This window comes from Phocoena sinus, chromosome 5 (assembly GCF_008692025.1).
Source record: "Phocoena sinus isolate mPhoSin1 chromosome 5, mPhoSin1.pri, whole genome shotgun sequence".
Classification (NCBI taxonomy): Eukaryota; Metazoa; Chordata; class Mammalia; order Artiodactyla; family Phocoenidae; genus Phocoena; species Phocoena sinus.
In genome coordinates this window covers 112,734,133-112,755,980 of record NC_045767.1, presented here as the reverse complement: position 1 = coordinate 112,755,980, position 21,848 = coordinate 112,734,133, and the positions used below count along the sequence as shown (strand labels likewise).

General features: G+C 45.0%; 1 protein-coding gene across 5 annotated transcripts in view; it reads left to right on the top strand.

Annotated features, from left to right (window-relative positions):
• Nucleotides 1-11,326: 11,326 nt before the first annotated feature.
• The window catches only part of ARHGAP10 (Rho GTPase activating protein 10), a 331,140-nt gene continuing 320,618 nt past the window's right edge, over nt 11,327-21,848 (top strand). For 4 of the 5 annotated variants that reach the window (XR_004350045.1, XM_032632924.1, XM_032632922.1 and 1 more), the window contains exon 1: nt 11,380-11,772. Coding sequence is in view for 4 of the 5 variants with exons in the window: in XM_032632924.1 (XP_032488815.1) it covers nt 11,619-11,772 (154 nt within the window). In the remaining variant the exon portion in view is untranslated. Of the gene's footprint in view, nt 11,773-21,848 lie in introns of all 5 variants that reach the window. The other variant, XM_032632923.1, reaches the window with a different exon arrangement.

Sequence of the window (21,848 nt, the reverse complement as noted above, 5' to 3'; positions counted from 1 at the left end):
TGTTATACTCAAATCTTCTACTGCGAGGAGGGTCAGCGACCCGAACCCCCTTAGTTATTCAAGGTCAACTCTTCTCTCCTATTGTTATACACTTAGATTATTTCCAATTTTTACCTATTGTAAATATTGTTGTAACTAGCATCCTTGAACTTAAATCTTTGGGCACATCCTAATTATTTACTATAGATAAAATCCTAAAAGTAATATTATTGGGTCAAAAGACAAATATTTTTAAATAGTCACATGTGCTATTACCACCCTAAGATAACCACTGCCAACAATTTGATGCATATCTTTAGTCTTTTAAAAAATGAATATGTATGTGCATGAGTATACATTTTTTTGGGAGGGGGAAGGTGTTACTGTGTCATGTATAGGAGGGGATGTACTGAAGAATTGTAAGCAGAGGAATGATATGATCTGTTTTTGTTTGTTTTGCCGCGCCACTCAGCTTGCAGCATCTTAGTTTCCCAACCATGGATCGAACCTGGGTCCTGGCAGTGAAGGTGCCAAGTCCTAATCACTGGACCACCAGGGAATTCCTGATTTTCATTTTAGAAGGATCACCCTGGCTGCCCCGTTAAAGATAGACTGTCAGTGAACAAGAGCAGAGGCAGAGCCCAGGGCGGAGTCGACAGGTCCGAGCGGCTTGCAGCAGAGGGCAGCACGGAGGGAGTGAATGGAGGTCAGATTCTGGATATCTTTTTTGCAGGAAGTCAGACTGGATGTGCAGTACGAGAGAAAGAAAGCAGTGCAGATTAACTCCAAGTTCTGGAGGCCTGAGCAATTGGAAGGATGACACTGACGTCAAGTGACAGGGGAAAAAGGCTGTAGGTGGAGCAGGCTTGGTGAGAGGGAAGAACAGGAATTTCATTTGGAGAGAGTGTTTGAGGTGTCTAGTAGGTATCCAAGTGGAGAGGTCCAGTGGGCTGCTGAATACGACTTTCGAGTTCTGGGTTGAGTAGCTGTTGGAAATATACACTTGGGAATCATTGGCATATAGATGATATTAAAAGCCAGGAGACTGGGTGAGGTTACCAAGGGAGTGAGTACAGACCAAGAGAAGAGGAACTAGACTAGAGACGGGGAGTAGGGCAACATGAAAGCACTTACTCTGCACCAGGCACTGTTCTGTGTGCTTTGCATAGATTATAGGGTGACTCGTTTACTCTCCAAAAAACTCAGTGAGAGGGGACGATTATTATCCCCATTTTACAGAGAAGGAATCTGAGGCATAGAAAGATTGTCAGTAAAACAATAACTATTTCCTATTATGAACTGATGAAATAAGTTTTAACTCCCTTTCTCAATAATGCAAACTTATTTTGAAATAAATCGTGAACTTTTTCTGCACAGGCTTTACCCATCATGTCTCAAAAATCTTCGCAATTATACATTTTAGTTATACTTTAAAGAATCAGCGTGACTAATCTGTTCAAAGGTGCTTTTCTTTTCAGCTGACAACACATTCTAGGGTAGAATATTGAGGAGAGACCAATAAAAAAAAAGCTTATGTTCAAAAAGGAGAAAAGGAGAGCCATATTTAGTGTTCGATATTTCTTAAGGACATTTTTCTTGCTTGCATGTGTCTCTTCCTCAATAATCATGCATTTTCTAATTATATTTGAAGATGGGAGAGGCAAGTTAATAAAGGGAAATTATCATTCCTACCACCTCACCCTATAACATAATCAGAATATCTCCACGGGACAGTTTTAAGGCCATAGTTACTCTTAACAGAAATGTACAAAAGACAGGGAAAGACAAAAAGCACTATGGTGGGTTAATCATTACAGAAGGCTTCGAGAAAAAAATCTTTGAAATTGTCCCCTTGGTACCCTGGAGATTCTTACATCTTGGGACAAGGATGCAGATGAACGAGCTTGCAGTGTGCTTTTCCACCTTCTCCTCTTCTTTGGGAAAAGGGTTATTGTGAAAGGGGAGGTGGGTAGGAGAACTTGCAAAATAGCTTTTCAGACAGATCAATTTTAGGAAGAAGAACAAATGGAAATTGGGGATCTGGAAATAAAATTTTCCCTGCCAACAGTGCTTCTTGGAAAATTTCTACATACTTTTGGGGGTTCCTGTAAGTCAAATTGAAGATGATTGTCTTAATTCCAATAGGGAAGAAATAAAGAGCGATATCTTAAAAAACCAGAAGCAGCTGCAGAGGCATTCCTCTACTGAGCTCAAAATATGAGATAATGGATAATGTTTATATTTACCTAAAAACCAGAGAGCAGCACATTATTTACGCATGACCCTTAAGTAACAATATCAGGAAAAGCAGATGCAGAATGGGCTTAGAGATGTGAAAAATAGTAGAAAACCAAAAAGGGTCCTTTTAAGGTCATGTTCATAGCAAGAACAAAAACACAAAGACTCTGGGGAAAGATGATGTAATGTTAGAAAGATAACAGAGAAAGCAGAACTAACCGAAGTCTCTTTTTCTCCATTCTTCTCTCAATAATTACCTTCAGATGGAAAGGGGAAACGAGTTATGGTAGGACAGAACCTAAATTCAAGAAAGGTAAGAAATAGGAGGAGATATTTTTTAAAGTTAGTTATTTTAATGAGCTTAGTTTTATGCCCAGATACATTGTATCCTGAGATATTTAGAGAACTTGTAATTGTAATCATGCAACCATGGTTAACAATCTTAGAAAATAATTTTATGAACAGAAAGTCAACTGCATTCATTAAGAATCAAAACTGTCAAACTAACCTTACATCTAGGAACTTGCTACTCAAATTACGAACGAAGGTTTGTATTTTTTTTCATTTAATATTATATTGGAGCAGTTCACCAGTATTCCTCATTAAACATTCTACTGTACTATAATTCTAAATAGCTAAATAATGCTCAATTATATGAATATACCCTAAATTACATAACCAGTCCCCCATGGTCCACTGTTTCACATTTTTAGCTTTTAAAAACCATGCTGGGGTTATGATAATTTTACAGAAAATTTTGTAAATTATTTTTTAAATTTTAGGTCAAATACCCAGAAAAGGGATAAATGAATCAAAGGGCTTCATATTTCAAAGGCCTTTTTTAGTACCAAAATTGCCTCCAGAAAGAAGTACCTATTTATATTCTCAATAACAACATATGAATGCCTATTTTTCCAACCCTTATCATTATTGGAAGATTTTGATAGAAAGAAAGTTTTCGGTGATTTTTTAAAGATTTTTTTGTCTTTGTTGTATTTGTTACAGTATTGCTTCCGTATCATGTTTTGGTTTTTTGGCCACGAGGCCTGTGGGATCTTAGCTCCCCGACCAGGGATTGAACCCTCACCCCCTGCATTGGAAGGTGAAGTCTTAACCACTGGGCCACCAGGGAAGTCCCTGGGGATTTTTTTAATCGTTGCAAAATATATGTAATATATAAAATTTACCACTTTCACCATTTTTCAGTGTACAGTTCAAGTAGCATTGAGTACCTTCACCATGTTGTATAACCATCATAACTGTTTCCAGACTTTTGTCATCATACCAAACAGAATCTTTGTACCCATTAAACAAAGAAAAACTTTAAAATAGTTTTAAAAAATATTGCCCTTCTTTTGCTATATGTTATTCAATCCCATGAGCGATACTCTTCCCCCTTCCTAAGATCTTGGAATTCTGCTGTGTTAGTCAGAATAGGACAGGCTATACTGTGGTAACAATCAACTCCAAAATCTTGTGGCTTACCCAACAAGGCTTTATTTCTCACTCAAGTTACATAATCTATGCCAGTCAGTGAGTATATCAGCTTCTCAGTCTCTCAGAAGTTCAGGCTAATAGAGGCCCAATCATTTCATTGCTTCGTCTTTTGGGACGGGAGGACCTCATGGTTACTGAGGCAGGGCAAGAAAGTGCAGTAGAGCCTTGTACCAGCAATTAAATGCCTCAGGCTGGAGACAGCACATGTCTTGACTTGTTTCTCCAGTGTGTGCCATGGGCTACTAGGTTCCCCTCTCAGAATATAAAAGGGTATGTAACTGTTTTCTCTTCTAGCTCAGCCACATAACCAATTCCAAGTGCCCTTCAATTTCCCTGAAGGTCCATTGCCTTCTAGTACCAATCTAGGTATCTACTGCTTCTTGGGTTGCAAGGAAAAACAAAAAGATTCTGGCAACTTAAGCAAAAAGGCATTTCATTGGAAGAATGTGGGGTGCTAAAGGAAGCCTGAAGAACCAGCCTGGGAACTAGAAGCTGGGTAGCCTGCCAGACAGCAGGTCTCTTTTGACACTCTTGGCTGGACAGATGAACTGTTTCTCCTGTCAGTGCTTTACTGGGCTCAGGAGTCAAAGTCCTGGGAAGGAGAGTCCAGTTGGCTGAGGGTAGGTCACGTGCTCAGCCTTTGGCAGCAGCAGGCCTGAGAGGAGGGATTAACAGAAGGAACCTCCAGGGATCTCTGGATTCCCTAGTGTGAGGCAGGCACATGCATTTTACCGAGACTCCATGCTTTGCGGGAAAATGATTACTCAGGTGGAAATCAGTGTGCTCTGGGGAAGTGGGAGTGAAGGTAAAATGCCAGTGTCCACCACGGAGAGCTAAAGCACGATCATATTAATGGCATCAAAGCCCGTGAACCCATGAGTCTGCTGAGTTGATATGTGCCGATTTGTTTTGCTATTTTCAATTATTATATTGGTTCTTTTTTTTCCCCTCTGTAACGAATAGCCCGAGGCATATACATCTAAAAAAATTAGTTTCTTAGGACAAATTGCCAGGTCTGGAATTATTGCATCAAAAGATATGAGTATTTATACGTGTTCATTTTTTATTTTACTGAAGTGACCATGGACTCTGAGAATATGTCCCTAGTCATGGCAGATGGGCTTTCTAGTGACAGGATAATTGCCTGGTTGAAGGTCATCCTACGGAAACCTCTCTCTGGGTCATGCCAGGGGCATCTGGGCTACTGGGAAAAACATACTCTTTAGAGCTCTTCTCTTTCCTTCAACATTTGTTTTATATCCATTGCTATCTGGATAAAATAAACTGCCGCGTCACTGCTTAGGTCAGTTGATCCACATGTTATAGGAAAGAGGGTAGCATTTGCCTGAGGGACCCATAGGCACTGGGCGTGTCTGCTGATATACATCAGCAAATATAAGATGGGGCACCCAGCTCCCTTTTCTCCACGCCAGGTCTCTCCAAAAGCTGAGGGCAGGGGAAGCAGTGATTGCACGAGGACAGGGCACACCACCTGGGGAGGGTACCGCTTGTGTGCCTTGACCTACATTTTAAGCCAGGTTCTTCTAACTCCAAACTTGAAAAGATAAGAGTCCCAGATTTTTCAGAGGATTTTAACTTAGATGAGAGAGAATTGGAAAATCCCTCCCGCTTCCCTGCCCCCACACTCATTCCCAATTCCCCCACCCCAGCTTCACTGGAAACATCCCCTTCTCAGCCAGACCACCAGGGTGGCTAGACCAAGCGGCAGTGAACTTTGTTTTGTAATTATCCATGTGTCAGCTTATTCCCCGTGGCTGGAGCATATTAGATAGTAAACACCTTGAGATTAGGGACTGTCTGACCTTAGTATTCCCTGCAGGACTCTCCACAGTAGCTTGCCCACTCCAGGTATGCAATCTGTATGTGCTGACTGAATATCCTTAGGGAAGTGGAGTAGTTCTAGAACTTCCTTGGGGTTCCAAACTCTTCCAGGTTATGATGTCTAGGAGTGTTGGGAAAGGGAGCTCTCCCTAGAAGCAATCAGGGAACCCTGGAGGGGTTCTGAAACCCACGCTTAGTGTTCTTTTTTTTTCTTTCTTTGTTTTTTTAGTTTTGGCCACACAGTGTGGCTTGCAGGATCTTAGTTCCCCAACCAGGGATGGAACCCACGCCCCCTGCATTGGAAGCGTAGAGTCTTAACCACTGGACCATCAGGGAAGTCCCTCACACTTAGTGTTCTTCAGCAAAGAAATGAGCCTTGTGCAGAAGCAGGTGGGATGGACCCTCACTCCGTCTTCGGGGCCTGTATCTCAGCCTGTGGTGCTCCAGCCACAGAGCCTTTTTCAGTTTCCTGTTCTAGTTCTTTGACAACACTTTCCCTGGGAACACTTCTTCCCTCTCCACGTCACATCCTTTTCACCTCTACCCATTAACTCCTCATCCCACAGATATCAGCTCAATTGTCAGTTCCTCAGTGACGTCTCAGAATAGGCCAAATTCCCATTTAACACCTGTGCGGCTCTTCCCCAGCATTTATCAGGATTTTCAATTAATATTTACATTTGTGTTTGTAATTATCTGATAAGTGCTTTCTCTCTGACTGGAGACTCTTGCTTCATGAGGGCATGAATTGTGCTTGTTTTGTTTGCTGTTGTCTTCCTGGTTCTAGCACACCACCGGGCATGTATATAATGGGAGAACAGTTACTGGTAGAGGCACAAGTAACAATTTCTCTACACCACATGGGTTTACTCTCTGCAATCCTGGGAGACACAGAGTGTATTAGGGTTCTCTAGAGAAATGTCATCAACTAACAGGAGATAATATATATTTATATCTGTATATCAATAGCTATCTAGATATCATCATATTGATATTGATATATATGAGAGAAAGAGACAGAGAGATTGAGATTTACTATAGGAATTGGCTCACGCAATAATTAGGGAGGTTAAGAAGTCTCACAATCTGTCATTTGCAGGCTGAAGAACCAGGAAAGCATTGGTGTAAATCCCAATCCAAGTCTGAAGCCAGAGAACAAGTAGCACCAACGTCCAAGGGCAGAGAAAGATGGATGTCCCCGCTTAAGAAGAGAGAGAGGGAACTTACCCTTCCTCTGCCTTTTCTATTCAGGCCCTCAGTGGATAGGATGATGCCCACCTGCATTGGTGAGGGTGATCTTTTTCACTCAGTCTACTGATTCAAATGCTAATCTCTTCTGGAAACACCCTCCTAGACACACCCAGAAATAATGTTTACCAGCTCTCTGGGCACCCCTTAGCCCAATCAAATTGACACACAAGAGTAACCATCACACAGAGATTCTGGCTTGACCCTCAGTAGAGCTTAGGCAATGTGGTGCTCTCAGAATAGAATTTCTCAAATTGCATTACCCAGATTACTAGTTCATGAACTCTTAATAGGGTTCTGTGAAGGAAAAAATTTCTTTAAAAAATACAGATGTAGGGCTTCCCTGGTGGCGCAGTGGTTGAGAGTCTGCCTGGCGATGCAGGGGACACAGGTTCGTGCCCCGGTCTGGGAAGATCCCACATGCTGTGGAGCGGCTGGGCCCGTGAGCCATGGTCGCTGAGCCTGTGCATCCGGAGCCTGCGCTCCGCAACAGGAGAGGCCACAACAGTGAGAGGCCCGTGTACCACAAAAAAAAAAAAAAAAATACAGATGTAATGAAAATGTCAAACACGCTTGGACAGCTATTTATTCTGTGATCATTTATCTTTAAGAAAACATACACTCCAAACTGCTACCATTGGTTATGTATGGGGAGGAGGTTTTTCCGCTCTCCCCTCTTTATACGTTTCTGTTATAATGTATCTGAACCCAATTCTAAGTGACTCACAGCCTGAAACAGATCCAAAGATAATGTTCAGTGGAATCCATATTTGACTTTACAGGTAGCAACTTTGTGACTCATCAGGGAAAGACAATATTGTATGTAGTGGAACCTACATAAAGGGAAGGTTTCATCTGAGTTAACCTCTTTTATCTAGACTGGAACCTGATCAACTTTTTTTTTTTTTTTTTTGCGGTACGCGGGCCTCTCACTGTTGTGGCCTCTCCCGTTGCGGAGCACAGGCTCCGGACGCGAAGGCCCAGCGGCCATGGCTCACGGGCCCAGCCGCTCCGCGGCATGTGGGATCTTCCCGGACCAGGGCACGAACTCGCGTCCCCTGCATCGGCAGGCAGACTCTCAACCACTGCGCCACCAGGGAAGCCCTGACCAACTTTTATTGATTCAAATCCTTAACTCATCCAGGCACTGATGAGTGCCCACCTGACAAACTGACATGCATACTTGAATATCTCCCAGGCGTCTTAAGCCTAATGAGTCTGAAACTGAAACTGATCTTGCCCATCCCAGTCACCACCACCACATGGACTCCTTATCCCCTGTTTTCTTTGCAGTCAGTGTTCAGTAGAGTTCATAGCTGTCTACCTAACTTATCATGCCAGGAGCCTGGGGCCATCTTTGACACCTCCTTCCTCATTTCTATATCCAGGTCTTTGTCAAGTCCCAGAATCTCCCTCTAAAATACATTTGGATCTATTACTCTCTGTCTCCACTGTCACTTGGAGGGTGAAGCTGTACCATTTTTTGTCCAGACAACTCCAAAAGCCTTCCCTCTGTATTCCCATTCCCTATGCAGCACCTGGAGAGAAAACACAAACCAGATCATGATACCACCACACTGAAACCTCTTCAAAGGCTCCCGATAGCATTAGGATACAATCCCAAATTCTATTGTTGACAAAAATAATCAATAAACAATCTACAATAGGAATAGAAAAGAGTTTCATTTGAGCTAAACTGAGGACTATAGCCCAGAAGACAGTCTCTCAGATAACTCTGAGGAACCGCTCCAGAGAAGCATGGTTTTCAGTGCAGTTTTATGTCTTGTCAGAACAAAGAACATCACATAAATCATGGATACATTCCTTCAAGTTAAAAAAAAAAAACCCAAACAAACCAGATCATCGCGAACGCAGTGAGTTAGTGTGGCCTTGGCCCCTGGGAAGGGAGTCTTATCATCGAATGAGTTCCAGCATTGGTGTCCCAGAAAGGGAGGCATTGAATCTTTATTTTTTAACATGGACATTCTTATCTGCTGGTCAATGCAGCCTTTTCTTTAAAAATTAAAGCAGATGTACAATGTATGTTTGATAAGCCACACTAAAAGGCTATTTTAGCATAAAATTTGAGTTAACTCATGTATAACCCAGTAAGACTTCCCCATACCTCCATACGTGGAAATTTCTTTGATCACTATATATGGCCTGTGAGGCTTCACCAGATCTGACCCCTGCTGACCCTCCACCACCCAGCATTGTCATAGTTTCTCTCACTCACTGGGCTTGAGCCTCCTGACCTCCTCTTTTAGTCTCTGGAATGTACCAGACTCTTTCCCATCCCAGGGGCTTGCACAGGCTGCTTCCCTGCCTGGATTCCTCTGCCCCCCCCCCCCCCGCCTGTTTAATGGTCACGCCCTACTGATTCTTCTGGTCACTGTTTAATGACACCTTCAATGAGGGCTTCTTTTTTTAAAATATTTATTTATTTATTATTTTTGGCTGTGTTGGGTCTTCGTTTCTGTGCAAGGGCTTTCTCTAGTTGCGGCAAGTGGGGGCCACTCTTCATCGCGGTGCGTGGGCCTCTCACTGTCGCGGCCTCTCTTGTTGCGGAGCACAGGCTCCAGACGCGCAGGCTCAGTAGTTGCGGCTCACGGGCCCAGTTGCTCCGCAGTATGTGGGATCTTCCCAAACCAGACTCAAACCCGTGTCCCCTGCATTGGCAGGCAGATTCTCAACCACTGCGCCACCAGGGAAACCCTAATGAGGCCTTCTTAACCCCACTCCCAATTTATATTCGGACACTTCATACTGAATATTATATGTGGTGTTTTGTGGCGGGCTTCTTTCACTTAGCATAATGTTTTTAAGGTTCATCACGTTGTAGCGTGCATTAGTACTTCATTCCTTTTTATTGTAGATGAATTATTCTGTTGTATGGATACACACATTTTGTTTATCCACTCATCAGCTGGTGGACATTTGGGTTGAGCCCACTTTTTGGCTATTATGAACAATGCTACCAAGAACAAGCATTTGTGTGGACATATGTTTTCATTTCTCTTGGGTATATGCCTAGGGAGTGGAGTTGCCGGCTCATATGCTAATTTCATGTTTAACACTTTGGGGAAGTGACAGCGGCCCCTCTTTATGAGGAAAGGTCTAGGATTTTGCCCAGAGGGTTGCATGCCTGTCAGTGTTTGGTTGTTTTGCAAGGCCCTCACTGTTTACACCCCTCCTGTTCCTGAGTGTCTTTCCCCCTTTTATTTGCCTCTTTTATTTTCTGCTCTGTAGACTCCAGCCCCCCAGCTGATTGTAGCCTGGAACCAGGCTTTTCAACGGGTAAAAGTTATTTGTAAAACATTTTGAACTCTCTGGAGGATGGCCATTCAAGTAATAATGTTTATCTGTGGGCTAGCCACTCACAGCGCTGTTTTGTAACGAAACATCTTATTGAGTAGGAGGCTTATTTAGCTTGTTTCTGAGGGTTACATACCTACAAAATGCCATCCAGAGCCTCAATTACCCTACTCCGAGTTTGAACGTTTTAAAGAATCACTTTGAAGTCGCTTGGTGACATTATTAGTGAACCTATATATGTAAACATATGTTGTGAGCCTGTAAAAATGTATGTAGAGTTCCTGGTGTGTGCCTGGCACATAATAATTGCTTAATAAACTGTTAGCTGCTAATTACTAAAAGTTACTCTAATGAACAATCGGGTTCTTTGAGGTAAGGCTTTCAATCATTTAAAATGTCTTAACATTTTGGGGACACATTTGAGTTGTTTCAGGACACATGGAATAGTACCCTTGTTCCACCTGCCCTGACAAATTCTCCTTTGATCGTCACCCCCGCCTCGCGAAAACCACAGAGAACCTGGCATTCGTTGTCAGGTGGTTATACTTAGCATAATAAAGATCGACTCTACCTACCCAGGCAAATTTAATTTGCTGAATACAACAGAACCCTTCCGTGGTTTAGATACCTTCTCCCCTCCCCCCAAGTCGTTCAGTGTGGATACACAGAAGAGTATGCTGCCCGGCCCATAAGAAAATGCACCCTACCCTTAAAAAGCTTTCAATCTAAAGCGGAGATTTACACGCATTCTACTTTAGATGGGGATCGAGAGTGGGGAAGAAAGAGCCAAGAATGCGAGTCCATTCACAGCTCAGGGTCCGTCCCGGTTCCATGAGATAGTTGTCCATCGTTTCCCCTAGCAAGCCAGACCTGAGTTAAGTCGCCCGGCTGCGGGGATTTACAGATGCTCTGAAGACGCCCCTTCCTGGCCCCGGTCAAGTTCCCCGCTTCGGGGAGCCGACAGTGAGTCACCCCGAAGAAGGGCGCTAAGAAAAGGGGAGGCGCCCGCGCCCGGAGGAGAGCCGCGGGGCGGAATTCTAGACCGAGGAAGCCTCGGAAGGAAGAGGAGGGGCCACTGCGCGTGGGAAGAGAAGAGGCGTCTGGGGGGAGGAAGGGAGGGAAGGGAGAGAAGGAAGGAGGAAGGCGGAGGGAAGAGAGGGGGACGAGCGGCTAGCGCGGGAGGGGGCTGGGCGGGAGGCGCCGGGGCGGGGCGGGCTCGCGCCTCCGGGAGGGCGTGCGGCACTGGGGCCGGGCGGGGCCGCGGCGCCCGAGTTTAGGCGGGGGCTGCCGGGATCGGAGCTCCGCCGGGATTCGAGCGCCGCATTCTCGCTCGCCTCCGCGGCGCTGCTCAGCGCGGCCGGGCTCACCTCCGCAGGGCATGTCTGCGCTGCTCTCGCCGCGCGCCTAGGACTGCTAGCTTCTCCGGCGCTTCCTGCGCGCGGGGCCCCGCACCTGGTACCGAAGCCCGGCTCGCGCTGTGCTCGCGGACTGCCGCCGTCATGGGGCTGCAGCCCCTGGAGTTCAGCGACTGCTACCTCGATAGCCCGTGGTTCCGGGAGAGGATCCGCGCCCACGAAGCGGAGCTGGAGAGGACCAACAAGTTCATCAAAGAGCTCATCAAGGACGGCAAGAACCTCATCGCGGCGACCAAAAGTAAGTGGGGGCGCGGGCGGGCTGCGGCGCGGCGAGGCCGGGAGGAGCCTTTCCCTGAGGGAGACCGACCGTCTGGTGCCCGGGGCCGGCAGCCGGAGGATCTGGAGATTGATCCGGGACCCGGAGGCCCCGGGGTCGTTCCTCCGCGGCTCCCCGAGCAGCCAGGGGCGAGTCCCCTTTCCCGTCCCTGCCCTGCGCGGCGGCCGAAGCCGGGAGCCGTGCTTGCGAGCGCGCCGCCCGCCAGCCCCGCTGCTCCAACCCGGCTCCTTGGGTTCCCCGCTGGACCCCCCCCGGGGCAGGTTCTTTTACCCCCTAGACCTTATCAGTGTCTCTCCCGAAACAGACACATAAGTTTCACGGGTCTTGTCAAGTTCTTTTGAGAGATCACGAGACTGGGGATTCTTTGAAAACCTGCTGGGTGTTGAATTGTTCAGAAGGCCCTTAAGCCGTACGCTTTCCGTGTCATTTTCGGATCGCCTGCGACAGTCTCGTCCCGGGTCCCTTACTGTGCTCAACCCGAAAGTCCACCTGGCGTTGTGCTGCCTTCCGCACATTCCTTCCCTCCTCCTGCGCCGAGGACGGTTCAAAGAGTGGGACTTGTGAGGCTGTGCAGACAGCCTGCCCTCTGGCCCGAGCGAGCACTGCCTGCAAAGAGGGAATTTCACCCCGGTCAAGCTTAATGCTTTCCTCCCCTCTCTTCCTCCATCTTTTAACGCGGAAGTGGCCACACAGGAGAACACAGTTAATTAGTTGATTATCTGAAGTCTTTCTAGGAGGGAGGGGGCCTGAAATTCGTGCTGAAACACTGAGTTGGCTGGAAATGGGGAGACATTAGCTTGAGTGAGGAGCTGCGCAGCCTGACCACACCTGTAACCCATAGCCGGTTCTGAGGAAGCCTGTGAGTGCTCCCTTTTCCCAATTAAAAAGACCTACCCGTATAGCAGACTGGGAAAAATGCCCCATGTCATCCCTCCCCCGCTTTTGCATTAAGGAAGATGAAAACATACTGAACAGACTGTCTCAGGTACCCAGCCCAGTGCCTATTTGTTAAATGAATGAGTTGAAAGAAATACGTCTTCATGGGTAGAATTCAGTGAGCCAGCTCTGTAATTTTGGAAGCACGTCCCACGGCTTCTCTGGATGTTGTCCGTGGTTTCTTTTGCCTCTGTGACCTCTTTGGTGTTGCAAAACGAGGACTGGGAATCACTTTGTTTGGGACATGTGATTGGTGGGCATATTTGGTTGGTGGCTCTCCAGTGCCTTGGCATTGGGTATGTGTGTTGGGATGGAGGTGGGGAGGGGCTGTAAATATGTAGGAGTGAGTGGAGAAAGGAGGAGGAGAGAAGGGTATGCGGTGCCTGTGTGTGTGTGGGTATGTGTGTGTAGTGAACATCTCCCTCTGTAGTTTGGTCTTAACTAGCGTCACTGGGTAGGGGAGTGCCCCTTCTCTCTTACTGGCTGTAGCAGCTCCCTCTGGGACATGGGGCATGAGGAGGGAGGCTTTGGTGTGGAGAGAGGTAGATGGCAAAGCCAGTTTGGCCACTGGTAGAAAGCTATTTATGTGACTGCATATTCGCTCTTCTGCCAACAGGACACATGCCCAGTGTTCCAGCAGCAGCTAGTGCATCTGGGGGGCCAGCTGTCAGCCTTCCCCTCCAGAATGTAGACTTTCTTGAGTTTACGAATTGTCTCCTTACTCCGTTTGATTCTTGTCCTTTACCATAGGAAACATAATTTATGCTCAAAATATCTTTTCTCCTTGTGTGTAATTACCTTAAATTCTTTTCCAGAGGAGGACAGAGATACAGCTTTAGCTCACACACTTGTGGCAAGTTAGGGGGACCTGGCCTTTGCCTAGCTTGCCCTGTAGGTAAAGGTTGACGTCGAGATCCTATCAAGACTAAGAGCCCTGGACGTAAGTCAGGACGCCTGGGTGTAATTAGTCTTCACTGTTAAAGCCTGCCTACAGGACAATTGGGCAGGTCATTTTTGTGTTCAGTTTTTCTTGTCCTACTTCTTAGAGGCATCAGTAAGATTCTGCAGTGTTTGGAAATGGCGTGATTAGGTCATTTGAAATTGCAGTCTAGGTCAATCGTTGGCCTAACCAGTTGAGCTTTTCTATAACATCTGAGAAAAGCTCAAGAGGTTGAGGCAGGACCTGAAAGGAACAATCAGCTAGGTCAGACTGATTATATTTTCAGATGTTTTGCACTTTGTTCTGCAAAAACGGCGTTTTGCGCATTTTCAGAATTGCGTGTTTAAGTGATTTCTGCTTTTAATTGCCCTGTAAGATGCCTCCTCCATGCGCTAAATACATGTTGGATTTATATAACTTTGATGTCTTGATGCTTTGGGTTTTTTTTTAAATTTCTTAGTCGTTTGGGAATGCGTAATCTCTGAAAATAATGAAAACATCCCTGCTACATTTCTAAATACACAATTGACGACCATATTGTTACTTCCGTGTAGAATGTCTTGATGCTTTGAATAATCCGCAGATATTTAAAGAAGTTGGAGGTGACTTCTGTGGGACCTGAAAGTTTATTGCTGAGTTCAATTATGTAGCGATCAGCAAGTATTTAGCATCTACAGTTTGTTAAATATTGGGCTTGAGACACAAAGAGGAAAGAATGTAGAGGCCCTTGTCCTTGAGGTTACTGTCCTATAGTTGAATTCAGTTCAATCTAGGGAACATGTTTGCTGCATGCATTGTGCTAAGTTCTTGAAGAAGTGAAGGATACACAGACACACATATTAAAAGATTCAGAAGATTCAGTGGCAAGGTTTCTAACTTTGACAGAAACAAGAGTATGTTGTAGGTTAGAGTGGAAGTTTGGGAGCTCATTGGTGTTTTAAGGAAGGGATAGAACCTTGTAGAACCTTGTCAGATTGGAAACAGCTGAGAAGAAACCAGCACCGCGCCCCCCCACCCCCCCCCCCACCCCCCGCCACCGTGTCTGAAGAGGATGAGAAGACCAGTTTGGCTGGAATGGCGATGATTTCATTTGGGGGAGTAGAATGAGATTCATGGAAAGGTCAGTTTCAGATTGTGGAAGCCATAAAAGTGGGCTTGGAATGTGGGCTTTATCCTGTGGAGAATCACTGACATAATGGGAAAGAGATGGTTTAGAGGCTGTGTATGGTATCTGTCTGTGTGTCAGGTGATTTTTGGAGATAGCAGTGGGGCTGGGGAGGGGCTGCGGAGTGAAGAGTCCAGGACCACTGATTTATGTGGTGGATTTGGAGATCATTCACTCAGTTCAGTGGAGTCTTTGTTTAAATGGTTTTATTAGCCCTTTTTCTTTTTTCACTCCTTTCCTAGAATAATCAGTGTCTTCTTTCAGTACAGTTTAAACTTGTGTGAGCCTTTCGTAGGATGTCTATGTAGTTGCTTATGATTCGTAGGAATGCATAGTCTGTTCACCAGAAACAGCAATTATCTATATATACTTTTCTCATAAATTTTACAATGAGGTGTTCTTTTTCTTTTTTAATTTATTTAATTTATTTAAATTTTTGGCTGCGTTGAGTCTTCGTTGCTGCGCGTGGGCTTTCTCTAGTTGCAGATAGTGGGGGCTACTCTTCATTGCAGTGCTTGGGCTTCATTGCGGTGGCTTCTTTTGTTGCAGAGCACGGGCTCTAGGCGCATGAGCTTCAGTAGTTGTGGCCCGTGGGCTCTAGAGCTGGCGGCTCAGTAGTTGTGGCTTAGTTGCTCTGCGGCATGTGGGATCTTCCCGGACCAGGGCTCGAACCCGTGTCCCCTGCATTGGCAGGCAGATTCTTAACTATTGCGCCACCAGGGAAGCCCCAATTAGGCATTCTTGAAAGAATATGTTCTGTTCTAGAGAAGGAGAAGGATGTTAGTGGTGGCCAGGACCAGAACTTGAGTCTTTCAAGTCTTGGTTTTGGTACTTCTTTAGGCCTTGATGTTTAATGATTTTTGCCTTGTTTTTCTCAGGACAACATAAAAGTTCCCTTTTGCTGTCTTTGTATTTATTCCAGAAACATGGTTCACGTGGTAATTCCTTTTGGAGAAATTTCCCAGGTTGCTCTTGCATGGAAACATAGGGAGATTCGGAAGACTTAAAAGAATTTCACTTTGTAAACTTCAGCCTTGGTCTCCTTATCTGTGAAATGGGACTGTTGCATATAGCCTTGAGGATTGAACCACATGTGCCAAAGTGTTTTTATTTTTGTTTTTTTGAGGTACGCGGGCCTCTCACTGTTGTGGCCTCTCCCGTTGCGGAGCACAGGCTCCGGACGCACAGGCTCAGCGGCCATGGCTCACGGGCCCAGCCGCTCCGCAGCATGTGGGGTCTTCCCGGACCGGGTCATGAACCTGTGTCCCCTGCATCGGCAGGCAGACTCTCAACCACTGCGCCACCAGGGAAGCCCCCAAAGTGTTTTTAAAACACAAGTGTGAAGCGGTGGTGTAGGCTTTATTGTTTGCCCAGCTAATATTTTTTTCTGACAATCCAAATTTTGTTCAGGTGTCTACACTCTTTCCCAAGTGACTCATAGAAAGGTGATTAGGTATAATTCTGATTAGTCTGACTCAGTCGTTCTCGGTCCTGAGCATGGCTGACTGTTAGAATCACCTGGGGAGCTGTAAAAAACTATGCAGTTGGGATTGAGAAACACTGAACTCTAACAACTCAGCAGGGTAAACCTATTTTCTGGGCTGGTAATTGGGTAAATGAGGATGTATCTCAGTTCTGACAAGTGAGACATGATAGGAAGTCTGCTGGAGACTTTGGGAAAGGTTTTCTTTTGTGTGAGAGGAGACTTGTAAAAAGGGTTCTAGACTCTTCTGTGATGTCTGATTGTGTTGCCTGGAGCTGCTCCTGCCATCTTGGGACGGTGAGTGGAGCTCAAGGTAAGGACCACTGGAGCAGAGAGGTAACTGAATCTGGGTTTTTGATGCGGTCATGGAAGCCACAGATGGTTCTGTGCCTGAAGCCTACCTCTGCATAGCTTGTTAAATGACATAAGCCAGTTTGAGTTGGGTTTTCTGCTACTTTACACCCTAATTTTGTGGGGTTTTTTTGACTGCACCACGCGGCTTGTGGGGTCTTAGTTCCCCCACCAGGGATTGAACCTGGGTCCTCGGCAGTGAAAGCGCAGAGTCCTAACCACTGGACTTCCAGGGAATTTCCAACACCCTAATTTTGATGGAGAGATATAATTGTAAATTTTGGGCTGATGTTTCGGTTAAGTGGAATTTAGAGAGGCATGGAAGTGAAATGATATTTAAATTACAAATATAATTTTACCCCAGATGGACAAGAAGACTCATCTATATTCTTTGCCCCAAAGAAATTACTGTGGACCCCCTACATTTCAGGGCATCACTTGGGGGTAAGTCTTCAACTCTCACTTGGGGTCTTACTAATGGGCTGGTCTCTAAAGCTAATGTAGATTTGCCGTGAAAAGATTTCCTATCTGGCTGGAACTGGGCTGTGGACCCAGAAGGGCTCTAAAAGCTTTCATTGCTTTACTCTCTGCAGGTGGTCCTTGTCTCCATTTAGAGTAGTTCCAATTGAGGGCCCTCCACCAGCCGACCCTGTCTGTATGGAACGTTTGCTGGGTCTGTGAGTCATCTGCTGTTGTGAGTTTTCCTGCCACATTGCCTTTTCCCTGCCCTCCCATCTACTGGGGTTCCTTTGACCACCTCCTCTTCACTCTGTTTTTGAGGCGGGGGGACCAGAAGCATTGTGGACTTCTGGAAGAGGCAGAAGGCCCAGAAGGAGGGCATTTTTGTGTTTTAACGTTTAACGTGGCTGATGAGACAGTGTAGTAGAGAAGATTAAGAGCATGCTAAGGCGCTGCCTTTCATTCACGCTGGAAACCTCAGTCACGTTGCTTAGCTTTTCTGTATCTATGTTGTCCAACAGAAAATGGAGATAATGATACTGTCTGCCATGTAGGGTTGCCAGTTGGGTTGAATGAGTTCATACGTGTAAAGCATTTCAAATAGGCCCTCGAACGTGAGCAGTCATGATGTTCTAAGTTGCAGGTATATGTTTTAATATGCAGGCCCTTTTCTTGCCTGAAAGAGGGATGCTCTGGCCCAGCGGCTAGCGTCTAACTTTTTAGCGCTCATTACCCCTAAGAATGTATTTGTCCAAATCATCGTGACCAGTGACCAAGAAGAAAGACAAAGTGGTCAAAGTCTGGTAAGGCTTCAAAAGTTTAAATGTAGCTCAGTGTGCTGGAAAATCTGGCAGGTAAGTGGATGAATCAAAGCTAAGTGGTATCTTGGGAAAATACGTCCCAGAATTTGTTTCTGAGTCACAAAGATCTGAAGATGATGTGGAAGGTGTCACTAAGGATGTTGGAAATCTAGCCCAGCCGTCTACAGCTGAGACTTGAACAGGCCTCTCATTCAGGGGATTGCTAAGAAAGCCAAAGAAGGAGGGGAGAGCTCTGACCAAGGAACTGGGATGACATCGTCAGAGGCTGGAACCCGCAGATACTTAAAATTGCGATGATGCCTTTAGAAGGCACTTTAGTGTTTAACTTGCAGGAGACCCTAACAACCTACCGGACAGTGCTTGTATTTGCTGTGGGAAATCTACCAGGAGAAACACAAGGCAGCCAGAGACTGCCCAAAAGAGTTGTTACGTAATCCTCCTATTTTCTGCAAAACGATACTCAGAGCCTCCTGGACAGATTCCCAAAGAAGCTGTTTTGAATTCTGACTCCAATAGCTATTTATCACCTTATGATTTTGTGTTTTTTTGGGGAGGCAAGAATTATGAAGGAGGTAAAAATATTGGGTAGTCAGCTAGGTTACCATAAGTCATGCTTAAGGTGATTTTGCTAACTATGTGGCAGTGAAGAGGTCAAGTGTTTACATCTGACCGTAGTTAGTAACATCTGGTGTCTTTTCTCACTTTTTAAAAGTTTGATGTTAGAAACGTAGCTATGAACACATTGCTTTATGGGATTCAGTATGGTCTTGCATTGCCTTTGATTCTACATCTTGTTTAGAGAAAACTCATTTAGTCAGGTTGACTTTCCTTCAGGATTTGTAGGAGAGTGTTAAGAAATTTGTAGATAATAATTCTGATTAAGGGTGTCTTGGATGTTTTACTAGGTTACTTTTTTTAAAAATATTTTCCTTCGTGGCACAGATCAGTATTTTATTTTATTTTAAAATTTTATTTGTTTTGGCTGCATTGGGTCTTCGTTGCTGCATGGGGGCTTTCTTTAGTTGCAGCGAGCGGGGGCTACTCTTTGTTGTGGTGCACGGGCTTCTCACTGTCGTGGCTTCTCTTGTGGGCTCTAGGTGTGCGGGCTTCAATAGTTGTGGTGCGCAGGCTAAGTAGTTGTGGCACGTGGGCTCAGTAGTTGTGGCTCGCAGGCTGTAGAGTGCACTCTCAGTAGTTGTGGTGCACGGGCTTAGTTGCTCTGCGGCATGTGGGATCTTCCTGGACCAGGGATCAAACCAATGTCCCCTGCACTGGCAGGTAGATTCTTAACCACTGCGCCACCAGGGAAGTCCCTACTAGGTTACTTTTTTTTTTTTTTTTTTTTTTTTTTTTTTTTTTTTTTTGCGGTACGCGGGCCTCTCGCTGTTGTGGCCTCTCCCGTTGCGGAGCACAGGCTCCGGATGCGCAGGCTCAGCGGCCATGGCTCACGGGCCCAGCCGCTCCACAGCATGTGGGATCTTCCCGGCCCGGGGCACGAACCCGTGTCCCTTGCATCGGCAGGTGGACTCTCAGCCACTGCGCCACCAGGGAAGCCCTAGGTTACTTTTAATGGAATTACATTTCAGAGACAAATAGGCAATCACAAACTACAATAGAAAAATGTTATTTAAAATATATATGTTAATGATTTTAATAATAGCTAACTTTTATTTTTATTTTAAATAAATTTATTTATTTACTTTTGGCTGTGTTGGTTCTTCATTGCTGTGCTCAGGCTTTCTCTAGTTGTGGAGAGTGGGGGCTACTCTTCGTTGTGGTAGGCGGGCTTCTCATTGTGGTGGCTTCTCTTATTGCGGAGCACGGACTCTAGGTGCGCCGGCTCTAGGCGCGCCGGCTCAGTGGTTGTGGCTCACGGGCTTAGTTGCTCTGTGGCATGTGGAATCTTCCCGGACCAGGGCTCGAACCTGTGTCCCCTGCATTGGCAGGTGGATTCTTAACCACTGCGCCACCAAGGAAGTCCCAGCTAACTTTTATTAAGCATTTACAGTTTGCTTTACTTTGTGGTAAATTCTACTATTTAATGTGAAGACTTCCTTATTGAGGTGTGTTGTTATTTACCCCATGTTACAGATTTGGAAACTGAGTTTAGAGAGGTTAGCAGCTTGTTCCAGTCACACAGTTTGTCAGTGGTGGAGCTGGAACGAAAACCCACATTTTTCTGACTGCAAAACCCTTAACCACAACAGTAAGCTGTCCCTGTAAAGAGATGTAAGTGCGTTCTTCTGTTAGGGGAAGTTACTACGATAAATCCTGGTTATCTGGCAAGTGTGTACATTTCACAGTCTGGTTAGGAGACTCTTCTCGTTAGCTCAGCCCAAGGACCATGATTTAAAATTTAAGGCCACCTGGGATGGTTACTGTAAATAAAACTGATTATTAATTTGTGCAGTAAGTGTAGATATTCAGAGATTGGGTTGATTTAGGATGAATTACTAGATGCAGACGTCCACTCAGGAAAGGATGATTTCCTTCCTTCAGTCTCTCTCCCTGTCTCTCTCTTTTTTTTCTTTTTTAGTTCCCCAACCACAGATCAAACCCATGCCCCCTGCAGTGGAAGCATGGAGTCTTAACTGCTGGACCGCCAGGGAAGTCCCCTCTCTTCCTGTCTCTTAATCTTCATCTCTCCCCCTCTCCTAGTGTCTCTTTTACTCTCCATCCCTCATCCCACCCTTTAGAAGAGTACATTTTAATTTTGTTTTCATGATTTCGTATTAGGCTTTTTCCTCTACAGGAAATTTGAGTTGTTTTAGAATATAAACCAATACAAAGAATCTCATAATCATCTCTGTATTTGCCTCTCAGCTTAGAAATAAAAGCTTCCTGTCTGCCTCTTCCCAATGGCACCCTTTCTAATAGAGAACCTGTTCTTTTCCCCAAGAGGTGCAAGTGTCTCAAATCCGCTGTATATTATCCCCAGACATTTTAATACATCTGTACACATTCCTGAATAATAGTATGTGTTGCATGGTTTTAGCCTTTAATGGATTCATATACTATTTGTTTTTCTGCAGTTTCTTTTCTTCCCTCAAGATACTTGTGAGATTTATCCATGTGGACACATGTAGCTCAATTTCATTGAGTTCAACCTCTTTTTCCTACAAGTGGCATTTGAAAAGACTTGGTTAATTGATGGTATGTAGATGTTATATGAAGAACTTAAGATGTTTTATGATGTACCTTATTTCCATGCATTTTTTTGGATTGTGAAACAATATATTTAGAGAATTTATTCAATATAAAAGCCTTATAATTAATTTTATAAACTTTAAAACACTAGCTTTGACAACAATCTATAGATAACGAATCCGTAAATTTTAAAGACATTTAATAAAAGTTCTGTTTGATATTTAACGTTATCAGCTTGGCATGGGTAATCAGAGCAAACGAGTTTAACTTTCAGGACTGGAAGAAATAAGTGGTCTGAGTCACAAAAAATCTTCAAGGGCCTTTTTGCCTCATTGAAATGAGATTTCCAGTGTTAGCATATAGAGAAGAAAATGATATCTTCATAAACACAGTGCTAGTGAAGCGCCCTGGAAGCCGCCAGTCTAGATAGGTCAGACGAGCATGATTTTTAGGCAGGGATTGGTTGGTATTTTGTGATAGGCTTCTATGCAGACAGCCTGTTGATTTAATTACCTTAATGTAGGAACGTAATTTATAGACTTGCCAAGGGGATGCTTTTGTAATGAGAAAGCCTCGACACCCTTCTCTTTAAACAAACAAGCAGGCACACTGAAAAACCCCTGACACTTTACATTCGAAGGGCAGGCATCTCTCTAAGGCCCAAGATCTGCTGGGACCGCTGCTGGATGCTAGGCCTGCCTCCCTGGTCGGACCAGAATTTCCTCCCTGTGTTTC